Source organism: Octopus sinensis, unplaced genomic scaffold (assembly GCF_006345805.1).
Source record: "Octopus sinensis unplaced genomic scaffold, ASM634580v1 Contig13812, whole genome shotgun sequence".
NCBI lineage: Eukaryota > Metazoa > Mollusca > Cephalopoda > Octopoda > Octopodidae > Octopus > Octopus sinensis.
Window position 1 is genome coordinate 34,903 of NW_021833046.1, and position 13,498 is coordinate 48,400.

Sequence of the window (13,498 nt, forward strand, 5' to 3'; positions counted from 1 at the left end):
CTTCAACATTTCCGACTTTAAGAATGGGTTAAACTCGTGCTCTGCAGAAATATTACAACCATTATCATTCAAAAAACATTGTTAGATAGAGTAGATAGAAATTCACATGTAAAGGGTGAATCACCGAGTATTAACCTATAAACATAAATTCTTCTTTGTGCTGAGTTTTCCTTAGTTTGCGCATACAAAGACCCCTTCACAAGTACAGTTTGGAATCAGCTACAAGTCAATGCATTTCACTTTATTTTTATATCCTTCTCTCTCTCTCTCTCTCTCTCTATATATATATATATATATATATATATATATATATATGAATGTGTGAATATGTGCGTGTGCGCGTGGAGAGATAATGAGGGAGAGAGAGAGAGAGAGAGAGAGCAGTTGACATACATCGACATTTAGCTAATCCCATTCTGATAGGAAGGTGGTTACCTTTTTTTACGTACATACACAACAGATACTCTCAAGCAACAGACAAAGAAATGTGTTTTTATGTCTTTTAATGAATCCCCCAAGTTTCTGCTTCACTGAAGTAAATTTCTATAAAGACGAGTTATATTAAATGTCTCTCGAGTTCGAGTTGTAAGCGATCACCTCTGAAACATGATTGGTGGTTGGCAAAACGATTGTGAATGAATACATGAATTAGTATATAAATATAAAGAAAATACTTTTATAAAAATAGCATATTGCTATTGAAATTAGGCGTAAATAGAAATTTAGTAATTCACATCACGTGTCAATTGTGTGCTAAATAAACTCTAGGCCGGCGAGCAAGATTTAACAACGATGCTTTTGAAAGTAAACTTTCAATTGGAAAGATTATGACTTTTTAACAAAAAAAAAAGCGGGGTGCAAAAGGGGGAGGTTAAGATAAGATAAACGTGAGTGGCAGTTGAAGGTAATTAAATGAAAATACAAAAAGAAGCGCATATGTGTTAGCCCAGTCCCCAAATCTAGGTCGTTTTTGCTCCGATAGACGAAGTTTTGTTAGAAATCATGGCTGCAGCAGCTAAATTCGTGGTAGTCAGCACCGAGGAATTGTTTTCGTTTGTTGTGCGATGTATTGAGAAAGCTGGAGGGAAAGTTTCACATGCTGAAGCATTAGCAGAATTATTAGTTGCTGCAGACAAACGTGGACATTTTAGTCATGGGCTGAACAGACTTGGTGAGTTTATTTCTTGGTGTTTTCTTTTCTTCTTTTATAATTTCATTTCTAGTTCGTCCACGATTATTGTTAAACGAATCACACCAATCGGTAATTGTTACGATCGAGAGGCATTCCTATACAATAGAGTCGGAAATTACCTAGTGCGTAAAATACTGTAGTTTCTTCGGATGCATATTTTGAAAATTTTTTCAGATGTTATAGACATATGAAACTATGATTCTTTAAAAATATGCGGTACTATTTAAGAAGAGTGGTCCCGGTGCGCGCACTCGCGCATCCGCACTAGCTAGTCGTGACTAGACGATCCTAAAACGATTACCTAGCAAAGTAAATAAAACACAAAATAAATAATTTTTTTACACAAAGTAAATAAATATTTTAAAACAAAGTGAATAAAACACAAAGTAAGGATCAACTAGTCACGACTAGCTGGCGCAGACGCGCGATTACGCGAGTGCGCGCACTGGACCACTCTTTTTAAATAGTACCAAAATATGCGTAGCATAAATCTACTGAAAACCTGCAAAAGGATGGAGCAGTCCACGCTTTACCTTTTTTTAATGGTAGATTTGTAGTGTACGAATATGAAATTACTATTTTTGATGCCCGCGATCATTGTTGACTTTAATCCTGTCGAAACGAAGTCGCTTCTACGGAGTTGTTCAGCGATCGAATCACGCACAACTCACCGTCGTAAATACGCATAGGACAGATTACATAATGCAGTTCTACATATTCCTCAATAAAAGAAATGGTCACTACTGGAACATCTATAGCAGTAGGACTGCTCGCTGTCATATTGTTGTATGTATTATGAATGTAATTGCTTCATGTTATTATATTATACACTCACAAACTTGGTACTGATTAAGAATTTTGTACGAATAGCTACCGTAAAAGGGGCACGTATAATATATATACTGAAAGCATAAGGGCTGGAATTTAGTGCGGAGAAGACAAGTCGATCACTACTACTAAATTTATCGACTCCGAAAAGATGAAAGGCAAAAGTCGACCTCGGCGGAATTCGAACTCACAACCTAACGACGGGCGAAGTACCACGAAGCATTTCGGCCGGCGTGCTAGTGATTCTGCCAGCTCGCCGCCCTACAAAGTGAACGCATAATATAATACCATATAATATGCGCCTCGATTTTGAAGCCAAATTGTCTGAGTAGATGGGGAAAATAAGTTATGTCATTCCATGTATTATGTCACAATTTTAATCTTGATAGTGGCGAAGGAAGGACGTGTTCTTTGTGGGAGTTTTACGGTATATCTTACATGACATGCAGCCTGGGGAATTTTGTGGAAAGGGAAACGAGTGAGTGAATGGACATTTAAATTCATTGCAAGGACAGCAACGTGGATACCAAGGGAAATTACTCTACAGCTCTCTCTCTCTCTCTCTCTCTCTCTCTCTCTCTCTCTCTTCTCTCCTCTCTCTCTCTCTTCTCTCCTCTTTCTCTCTCCAGGATATGTCTTTGGAAGTGTTTGTTGCGTAAAGTTGCCCAGAGTTACCTGACTTGAAAAGTATTTCAAACGACGATCCACAGAGGGAGCATCTGTGTAGCCGTATTATTTACAACACTCCCCCCCCCAACTTTCAGATTAAAGCCAACTCTATGAAAACTCGGTTAACGAATTCGCTTAAAGCGGGATTGTCATCGCTAAACAGTCTGAGAACAACGTTAAACGGATGTCACATTATATTTTTAATTGCGTCATTCAGTGACTCCAAATCGACCATATATTTATATAATATACTAGCAGTATCGCCCGGCGTTGCTCGGATTTGTAAGGGAAATAACTATATAAGCATTTTTAGAGAGTTACTTCCCTTATAGATGCCAATTCGGGCTTTCTTAGCCATTTCTGTTTTGGTGTCTTCAAGCCATGAAGTCGTTGTTCTAAAAGAACGCTGGTCTCCTTGACAACGCTTTACGACGTTGATTTCCTTACACTCCCTTCCCCACAGCTTCACGAGGGAGGGAAGGGGGAGAAGCAAACACAGGTGCAGGTGTTTGAGCGTGGACGCCAACTCCGCCGCCATCGACACACGATGCATTTTATGCATTAAAATGGAATAAAAAATGATGTTAAATTATTTTAAAAATCGTAGACTCATCGTAGACGCGCGCTAATACTCAGACGGGCTCGATATGAATCACGACTATAAGATACCCGAATTTGGTTAAACTGCACCGCAAAGTGTGGGAGTAGTTAGGAATCTAAATCGAAGGGGACAGACACTCACACAACTACAGTTTTATATATATAGATATTTCTTTAATAGTCCTATTATTTAAGGCAATTATTACGTCTTCGCCTGACACCAGTTGCTCAGTTCGCTTTACGCCCAGTTTGCTTTACGCTCACTTTGAATAAAAGAAGTATTAGGAAATTACGGAGATGCGAATGACCTGATCTGAGACCGTGTGCTGGAATGAAAACAATTGCAGCGTGGAAGGTGTCTATAATCCATTTAAGAAACACACAAAAACCGTTAGATTCACTTCAACTTTTTAATTTAATTTGCCAAAATATTTGAGACCACGACTTGTTCACTGACAAATTTCTGACGAAAATATTTTGGCAAATTAAATTTAAAAGTTGAAGTGAATCTAACGGTTTTTGTGTGTTTCTTAAATGGATTATAAACACCTTCCACGCTGCATATTAGGAAATGCTTTGAAAATAAGAAAGGCCAAGGACGAAGACACTTAACCATGTTTCCCACCAAATTTTTTAAAAACATGAATATTTAAAGCTATATATTTTTTAACCACACACACACACACACGATATTTGTAGGTTAATCTCTAGTTTAAAACCCGATCACAAAAATGAAAAAAAATAGTGTAATAGGTGTTAAATAATGGGTAAATTTTTACCAAATTATGTGTAGTAAACGAAAATTGCACGCTAAAGAACGGGCCTTTTTTTCCCCATATTCTTTAACTACACATTATTTAACACCTATTACACTATTTTTTATTTCATTTTTGTAACCTAGAGATTAACCAGTTTTTATTTGGACGGTAAAGAGAGCAATACAAAATCACTCTAGTTCACTATATTTTTCTTTGAATCCTTTCATAAAGACCTCGTCTAGTTTTGTCACAATTACTGAATAAGTTTAGAAAACTAATCAGTTACCACCTTTGTGGATAAAAAGGAATTGTTTACTGTAGCAGGAATATTCAGTTAACGCCGATATCACAGGTCACTAGAATATTGCCCACATAATCAACAAAACCTGACCAATCATGATTTTGTGTCGAATAGTCTCCCACAATGATTTTTTTATTTTGGCGCGCTTTCTTCTGAGCCTATTGACTAGTATAAATTCAGTACATTGTGACTACTGGACTGAGAGCTTTGGGCTGTGATAGAGAGAGCATTGACAGACATACACACACAGCTGACAGCACCAAGGCAGTGAACAGTCAGTGGATGAACAACACTAGAAATCAACTGCACGCAAGCACTAACCACACTTTATCTGCCAGAACTACATCAAACACAAAAAGTCTCTCAATGTTTTGTCATTCATAGTAACAACAACTATCATATGTACACAATAAATTGTTGTTTATCAAAATCTCAACAGACTCCAGTGTTCCTTTCCATACATTACTTTAACCCTTTAGCGTTCAGATTATTCAATCAAACATAATGCCTATTGATTCCCATTGATTTGAATTAATCATGCATTATCTCATATCTTCAAGATGTTGATGGTGTAATTATTTAATGTAGAATAACATTGTAGGGTAGGTGTGAGAGCCTGGATCTGGTCAGTTTGAACATAAAACAGATTAGCTATTTTGGCTGGTTTAAATACTAAAGGGTTAAAAGTCCATCATTTCAAAAACGTTGGTAAGAGTTGAAAAAAAGAAAGAAAAGAAACATTTTACAGAATTAGAAGAGATTGTCACAGCAATGCTATGTTATTTGCATTATAAATTTCTCATTCATGGGAAGTGTGAGACAGTATGGTGAACAAACTGTTGTCTAAATTATGCAAAGACGAAAATAACACTGACATCTCATTTTGGCAGATCTATTTACCAGCATTACATAAAAAAAATATCTTGAAATACTAAAGAGTAAATGTATTCAATAAAATCACCATTGGCTTCAACCATAGCCTCCAGACAACTTTGGAATCTCCTGCAACTCTTCTGGATGGTCTCCTTGTTTAGGTTGGTGAATACTGCCATAATCCTTGCCTTCAGTTCATCTTTGATTTTTACTTGAGTACAAATATGATAGAGATAACTCGTGATACCTGCTTAGGAATGGCTCACTGGCACCGTACATTTCATATCATCAGCATCGTCATCATTTAACACCCATTTTCCATGCTGGTGTGGGTTGGATGGTTTGAACAAAGCTGGTAAGCTGGAGGGCTGCACTAAGCTTCAGTTGTCTGTTTTGGCATAATTTCTATGGCTAGATGCACTTACTAATCCAACCACTCCACAGAGTGTACTAGGTGCTTTTTACATGGTACCCTTTTCTTGTGGTGCCAGCTCAAGTGCTCTTTTATGTGGTGCTGGCATGTGTGCTATTTTACAAGGTACCAGCATTGGTGCTTTTTAAGTTGCACCAACACGGGTGCTTTTTACATGGCACCAGCACATAAATTTATGTGTGTATAAGCTCAGTGATGGCTTTGTAGTAAGAAGTTTCCTTCTCAACCATATGGTTCTAGGTTCAGTCCCATGCATGGCATCTTGAGCAGATGTCGTTTACAATAGACCTGGGATGACCAAAGCCTTGTGAATGGACTTGGTAGATGACAACTGAAAGAAACCAGTGGTATGTGTAAATATATATTTTTATATATGTTTGTGTTTGTCCCCCATTATTGCTTGACAACTGGTGTTTGTTTACTTTCCAGTAACTTAACAGTTCTGCAAGAAAGACTGATAGAATAAGTACCAGTCTTAAAATGGAGAGCAAGAAAAAAGACTACTGGGGTTCATTTGTTCAATCAAAACATTTAAAAGCAGTACCTTGATGTGACTGCAATCCAATGATTAAAACCAGTAAAAGATAAAAAGGTATACATATATATATAATATACATGAGGGAGTACTGAAAAGTTCCTGGCTTTAAGAATATTGTGAAAGGCCTGGGTGAAGGCCCAACCTTCTGAGTTCTATTACAGGGCTTAGAAGAACTGAAGGATGACTGCAATAAGTGTGTGAATCTGAGAAGGGTATATCTATATATATAAAACTGTAGTTGTGTGAGTGTCTGTCCCCTTCGATTTAGATTCCTAACTACTCCCACATTTTGCGGTGCAGTTTAACCAAATTCAGGTATCTTATAGTCGTGATTAATATCGAGCCCGTCTGGGTATTAGCGCGCGTCTACTATGAGTCTACGATTTAAAAAATAATTTAACATCATTTTTTATTCCATTTTAATGCATAATTTTTCGTGTGTCGATGGCGGCAGAGTTGGCGTCCATGGTCACACCTGCACCTGTTTGCTTCTCCCCCTTCTTCCCTCCCTCTTGAAGCTGTGGGGAAGGGAGTGTAAGGAAATCAACGTCGTAAAGCGTTGTCAAGGAGACCAGCGTTCTTTTAGAACAACGACTTCATGGCTTGAAGACACCAAAACAGAAATGGCTAAGAAAGCCCGAATTGGCATCTATAAGGGAAGTAACTCTCTATAAATGCTTATATAGTTATTTCCCTTACAAACCCGAGCAACGCCGGGCGATACTGCTAGTATTGAATAAAATCATAATTGACTGATCCTCCTGTATTTCATTTACCCAAAGCTAGGGATTTTTCAGCACGCACCCTATATGTATTTACAAAACTAGAGTACAGTTCACATATCAGCCACAGTTATGAATATTTAATGTAATTTGTGTATCATATGATCACTGTATGGTGAATATTCTAGTTTTGTAAAAAATGTGATTCAAAGCAATAAAAAAACTTTGTGATGTTAGATTTAGTTGCCAGACTGGTTAGGGTGAGCTGCCAGATGAAAACTTTTCTAAACATTTGATGGGAACAGCCATAAACACTCACTCGTGGTTGCAATATTACCAGGTTCCATAATTTAGTTCAACTTCAGCAACAAAAGACATTCTCGGTTACATAATGCTGTGTATCCAGCAACATTATAAAGAAGGTGTAAAAAAAAAAAAGAGCAACCAGATTGGTAGCTGTTGATAGGTCAAATAACAATGGGAATTGTTAAAAACCACTTCATGAACAATGAGAGGAATAAATATTTGCAACAAAAATTCAATTGAAAAAATGTTTATGAAATATAATATTTGTTTAAAAACTTTATCTTTTTAATACTTTCCTGTCAGTAGCAAAGTGTTCATCATCATCATCATCATCAGCATCGTTTAACGTCCGTTCTCCATGCTAGCATGGGTTGGATGGTTCGACCGGGGATCTGGGAAGCCAGAAGGCTGCACCAGGCTCCAGTCTTATCTGGCAGTGTTTCTACAGCTGGATGCCCTTCCTAACGCCAACCACTCCGTGAGTGTAGTGGGTGCTTTTTACGTGCCACCTGCACAGGTGCCAGGCAAGGCTGGCAACGGCCACGGTCGGATTGGTGTATTTTACGTGCCACCGGCACGGAAGCCAGTCGAGACGGCGCTGGCATCGGCCACGAGTCGGATAGTGCTTTTTACGTACCACCAGGCCAGGGATCCTGGCTGGTTCAATTCGATTTCGATTTCGATTTCGCTTGCCCCAACATGTCTTCGCAAGCAAAGGGGGTTGGCATGGGTGCCTGTCGTCGGATGAGGTTCTATATCGACTTCGCTTGCCTCAACAGGTCTTTGTGTCCAAGGGAGGAAAGGCATGCATAAGTGGGCTGGGCTCACTTGTCCTGTCTGGTCTTTTCACGTACAGCATATTTATATTTAAAAAAATAGGAAAATCTCATGCTAACATAAGTGATATATTGAGACATCAGTTAATCAACACAAGCATAGCTGTCTTCATCGTTGTTGTTATTATAGTTATCATCATCATCATCATCAACACCATCGTCATGTCCACTTTCCTGTGCTCAGACAGGTTCAGTGAAATTTGTCAAGTTGGATGTTCTACAGCCAGATACCCTACCTGTAATCAACCCTCACCTGTTTCGAGTAAAAAGTAATATTCTCTGATGACCAGACATGTTTTCACGTAAGATTAGAAATGAAGGATTATTTGCATGAGAGGGATTCTCATTAACAATGATCACATGATGTGTATCAAGGCAAAGAGAGTAACAAGCACACACACACACACAACACACACACCACCTGTTCTGGCATTGTGATTATATATATATATGTGTGTGTGTGTGTAGGTGCATGGCTCAGTGGTTAGAGTGTTGAGCTTACGATCGTGAGGTTGTCAGTTCGATTCCTGGACCGGGCTGCGTGTTGTGTTCTTGAGCAAGACACTCTATTTTACGTTGTTCCGGTTAACTTAGCTGTAGAAATGAGTTACGACATCACAGGTGCCAAGCTGTATCGGCCCCTTTGCCTTTCACTTGGATAACATCAGTGGTGCAGAGAGGGGAGGCTGGTATGCATGGGCGACTGCTGGCCATCCACAAACAACCTTGCCCGGACTTATGCCTGGGAGGGTAACTTTCTAGGTGCAATCCCATGATCATTCATGACCAAAGGGGGTCTCCATATATATACATGTATATATATTTACATATACACACAGGATGGGGTGAATAAACTATCGTCTAAATTATGCAAAGAAGCAAATAACACTTACATCTCATTTTAACAGATATATTTACCAAAATTACATAAAAATATCTCTAAGTACTAAAAAGTAAATTTATTCAATAAAATCGCCATTGGCTTCAACCACAGCCTCCAAACAACTTTGGAATCTCCTGCAGCTCTTCTCGACAGTCTCTTGGTGAATGCTGCCATAATCTTTGCCTTCAGTTCATCTTTGGTGTTACAAAGAGTTTTGTTGGTCTCTCGCTCAACTGCGTCCCACATATAATAATCAAGGGGATTGCAGTTTGGGGAGTTAGGTGGCCAGATGTTAGGGGTGATGTGGTCGCAGAAATTGTCTGACAGCCATGACTGGGTTCTCTCGCTTCTGTCGCAGGGTGCAGAATCCTTTTGTCAGACCTAGGGGCTTCCATCAGCCACCCTCTTGAGCCTGGGCAGCACTACCTCTTTCAGGCACTTAAAGTAGGCCTCTGTGTTGAGTGTGAGGCCGTGTGGGAAGATCAATGGAGGCAAAACCTCACAATCACTAGTGATCACTCCAAACATAATGATGTTGACTGGATGTTTGAATTTTATCACTCTTGGTACATGACTTCAGAGCAACACACTGATACTCTGAAGTGGTCATATTGGAGCTTCTGGCATGAATACCAAGCAGTACGAGGTGTTTTTCTCACAGACGGTGCCCAACTGACCCTACTATACTGTGTAGTCAACAAAATCAAAAACAAACTATGTGCATGCGCAAAATAAAAAAATATAAAATGGAAACAACTTACACATCACACCCTGTATGTATATATATATATATATATATATATATATATATATACATATGTTGGGCTGCTTGCAGTTTATGTCAACTTTATCCTCCACTCAGAAAGCTTTGATTGGCTCGGGGCTATAGTAGAAGACATTTGCCTGAGGCATCATGCAGTGATACTGACCCTAGAACCATGTGGTTGGGAAGCAAACTTCTTACCACATGACTATGCTTGTACTAATATATATATAGGGAGAGTTTACGAAAAAACAAAAGACGAAGACAGGTGGTGTAGAAAACAAACAGATGTATTAGTATAACGCTCAGGAATAGAAAAAGTCTTTTACCTTTCAAGCCTACACTCTTCTACAGAAAGGGACACAGAAAAAACAAGGAGAGAAAAAAATGTGTATAGTGGCTAATACATATACACACACATATATATAAATACAGAGAGAGAGAGAGAGCAATATATGAAGTTGCCGAAATTTTACTATAGAATGTTGATAATTTTGACAATGAATTCTAAGACATGTTTAGTCACGAAATGACCTAAATCCATGATGTTTTGAAAGTATGAGGGTCACCTGAAAAGTTCATAAGCTGACCATGATACTCTCATGGAATGTCACCAAATTGGGTTTGCTTTTCAACATAGCCTCCTCTGCAGTCCACACACTTCTCCCATTAGTGTTGTAGTGCTTGGTACCCATTGGTAAGTACCTTTTGTCCTGTTGGTCAAAAAATTTGCTAACAACAGATATGACATCATCATCACTGCGATACTGGTTCATAAACAAGTGTTGTTTTTTGGGGGTTTTTTTTTCAGTGTTTAGAAATAAAAAGAGAAATAGCATTTACAAAACAGCTACAAGGGCAGGCTGAAAAGTTGATAGGTTGATTAAGTGCTTTCAATGACTGCTGCGCATGACTGGGATTTGAACAGTTGATGGGACCAAATCAGGAGGGTAGGGAGTGGGGCGTTCAACAAGTTCAAATCAATGTCATGCACAGCAGTCATTGAAAGCAAGGACGTGTGTGCTGGATCACATAATCAACCTATGAACTTTTCAGCCTGCCCTTGTAGTTGTTTTGTAAATGGTATCTCTTTTTAATTCAAGGTGGTGTGACGAAAGATTTCAGACAAAGGACACTAAAATAAGAACAATAATAAAACTGAAGTGATGACCAAGTGCATGGTGTGTGTGGTTAATTGGTAAAAATATGACCATCCCCAAATATAACAATAACTTTGTCATTTTTAAGCTGGTATAAGGTGGAGAGCTGGCAGAATCGTTAGCATATTGAGAGTGGCAAACAGAGACAGGTATTGTAATGTCCATTCTTTAACCACTTTTGCTACAGTATTTATGTAGCTTTTGTTTCAATGAATTTTTGAAATAATGAAGAATTTAGTTAAATAGCTAAATAAACGACATGGGTACATACAGTGTAATAAGCAAACCTATACACACACACAAATGGATGTGCAGGTTAAGGATACACGTCACAGACAGAGAGGATGGACTAAACATCGGCATAGGAGTGGTAAGTAGCCTGCTTACCAACCACATGGTTCTGGGTTCAGTCCCACTGCATGGCACCTTGGGCAAGTGTCTTCTACTATAGCCTCGGGCTGACCAAAGCCTTGTGAGTGGATTTGGTAGACGGAAACAGAAAGAAGCCCTTCGTATATATATATATATATGTATGTGTGCATGTATACGTTTGTGTGACTGTGTTTGTCTCACCAACATTGCTTGACAATCGATGCTGGTGTGTATACGTCCCCCGTAACTTAGCGGTTCGGCAAAAGAGATCGATAGAATACGTACTAGGCTTACAAAGAATAAGTCCTGGGGTCGATTTGCTTGACTAAAGGCGGTGCTCCAGCATGGCCACAGTCAAAATGACTGAAACAATAAAAGAGTAAAAGAGAAAAAGAGTAAACAGAACAGGAGACACATGGGATGGAGAGCTACTGAAGAGGTCAAAGGTGGTGTGACGAAAGATTTCAGACAAAGGACACTAAAATAAGAACAATAATAAAACTGAAGTGATGACCAAGTGCATGGTGTGTGTGGTTAATTGGTAAAAATATGACCATCCCCTAATATAACAATAACTTTGTCATTTTTAAGCTGGTATAAGGTGGAGATCTGGCAGAATCGTTAGCATATTGGGCGAAACACTTAGTAGTATTTTGTCTGTCTTCATATTCTGATTTCAAATTCCGCCAAGGTCAACTTTGCCTTTTATCCTTTTGGGATCAATAAATTAAGTACCAGTTATGCACTGGGTTGATGTAATCGACTTATCCCCTTCTCCCAAATTTCAGGCCTTGTGCCTATAGTAGAAAGGATTATTAAGCTGATATGGCAGTGAGCTGGAAAATACATTTGCACACCAGGCGAAATGCTTAGCGGTTTTTCATCTGTCTTTATATTCTAAGTTCAAATTCCACCAAGGTTGACTTTGCCTTTCATACTTAAATAAAGTACCAGTTGTGTATAGGGGTCGATCTAATTGACTGGCTTCCTCCCCCAAAATTCCAGACCTTGTGCCTTGAGTAAAAAAGATTATTAATCTGGTATTTAAAAATTAGATTAACAGGAAATTTTGATGGAGGTATTTAATTTCAATCACTTCATAGCAAGAAGTCTCTGAGATAGAACAGTTTCAGACAGGTTGGTATCAAATGGATTAAGAGAACAATATGATGACTTCAGAATAGTTTAAAAATTGGACAAATTTGTATGGAATCCAGTATTTTAATATAAAAATAACTGCAACAGTTTAGGTTTAAGATATTCCAAGAAGTGCAATCTGAAATACTGGAACTAGGAATTTAGATACGGCTGTGTGGTAAGATATTTGCTTCCCAACCATATGGTTCTAGGTTCAGTGCCTTTGCATGGTACCTTGGGATAGTGTCTTCCACTATAGCCTCAGGCTGTTGAGTGTGTGATAATGTCTTTTTGCCTTGGTACTCTTTTACTTGTTTCAGTCATTTGACTGTGGCCATGCTGGAGCACCGCCTTTAGTCGAGCAAATCGACCCCAGGGCTTATTTTTTTGTAAGCCTAGTACTTATTCTATCGGTCTCTTTTGCTGAACCGCTAAGTTACGGGGATGTAAACACACCACCATCGGTTGTCAAGCGATGTTGCGGGGACAAACACAGACACACAAACATATACACACACACACACATATATATATATATATATATATATATATATATATATATATACATATATAAGACGGGCTTCTTTCAGTTTCCATCTACCAAATCCACTCACAAGGCTTTGGTCGATCCGAGGCTATAGTAGAAGACACTTGCCCAAGGTGCCACGCAGTGGGACTGAACCCAGAACCATGTGGTTGGTAAGCAAGCTACTTACCTCACAGCCACTCCTGCATCTTTGTATGATAGTAGTAAATGAGCATCATCTTCATGATGCAAGCATTGTCCCTTGTTTCTAATCTTCCATGAAAGCAAGTCTGATCTTGGGGAAATATCACCTTATTTGGGAACAGATGAGGGTTAGTAGCAAGAAGGGCATTTGGCTATTGGAAAGCTACATCAACAAATTCTGTCCAAACCATGCACACATGGAAAAGTGGATGCTAAAACACTAATGACAACAACGATGATGATGTTGATGCTGTTAAATTAATGTTAATGAAACCGTTGCCAGTGCCGCTTTGGCTGGCTTCCGTGCCGGTGGCACATTAAAAGCTCCAACCGATCATGGCCGATGCCATCCCCGTTTGGCACCTGTGCAGGTGGCACGTAAAAAGCACCCACTACA

At 38.9% G+C, this 13,498-nt stretch overlaps 1 protein-coding gene across 1 annotated transcript in view; it reads left to right on the forward strand.

Annotated features, from left to right (window-relative positions):
• The first annotated feature begins 748 nt into the window (after window positions 1-748).
• The window catches only part of LOC115229906 (uncharacterized oxidoreductase YjmC), a 33,713-nt gene continuing 20,963 nt past the window's right edge, over window positions 749-13,498 (forward strand). Inside the window, exon 1 of the mRNA XM_029800167.2 lies at window positions 749-1,171. Within this exon, the coding sequence (XP_029656027.1) occupies window positions 1,003-1,171 (169 nt within the window). The 5' untranslated portion in view covers window positions 749-1,002. The remainder of the gene's footprint in view (window positions 1,172-13,498) is intronic.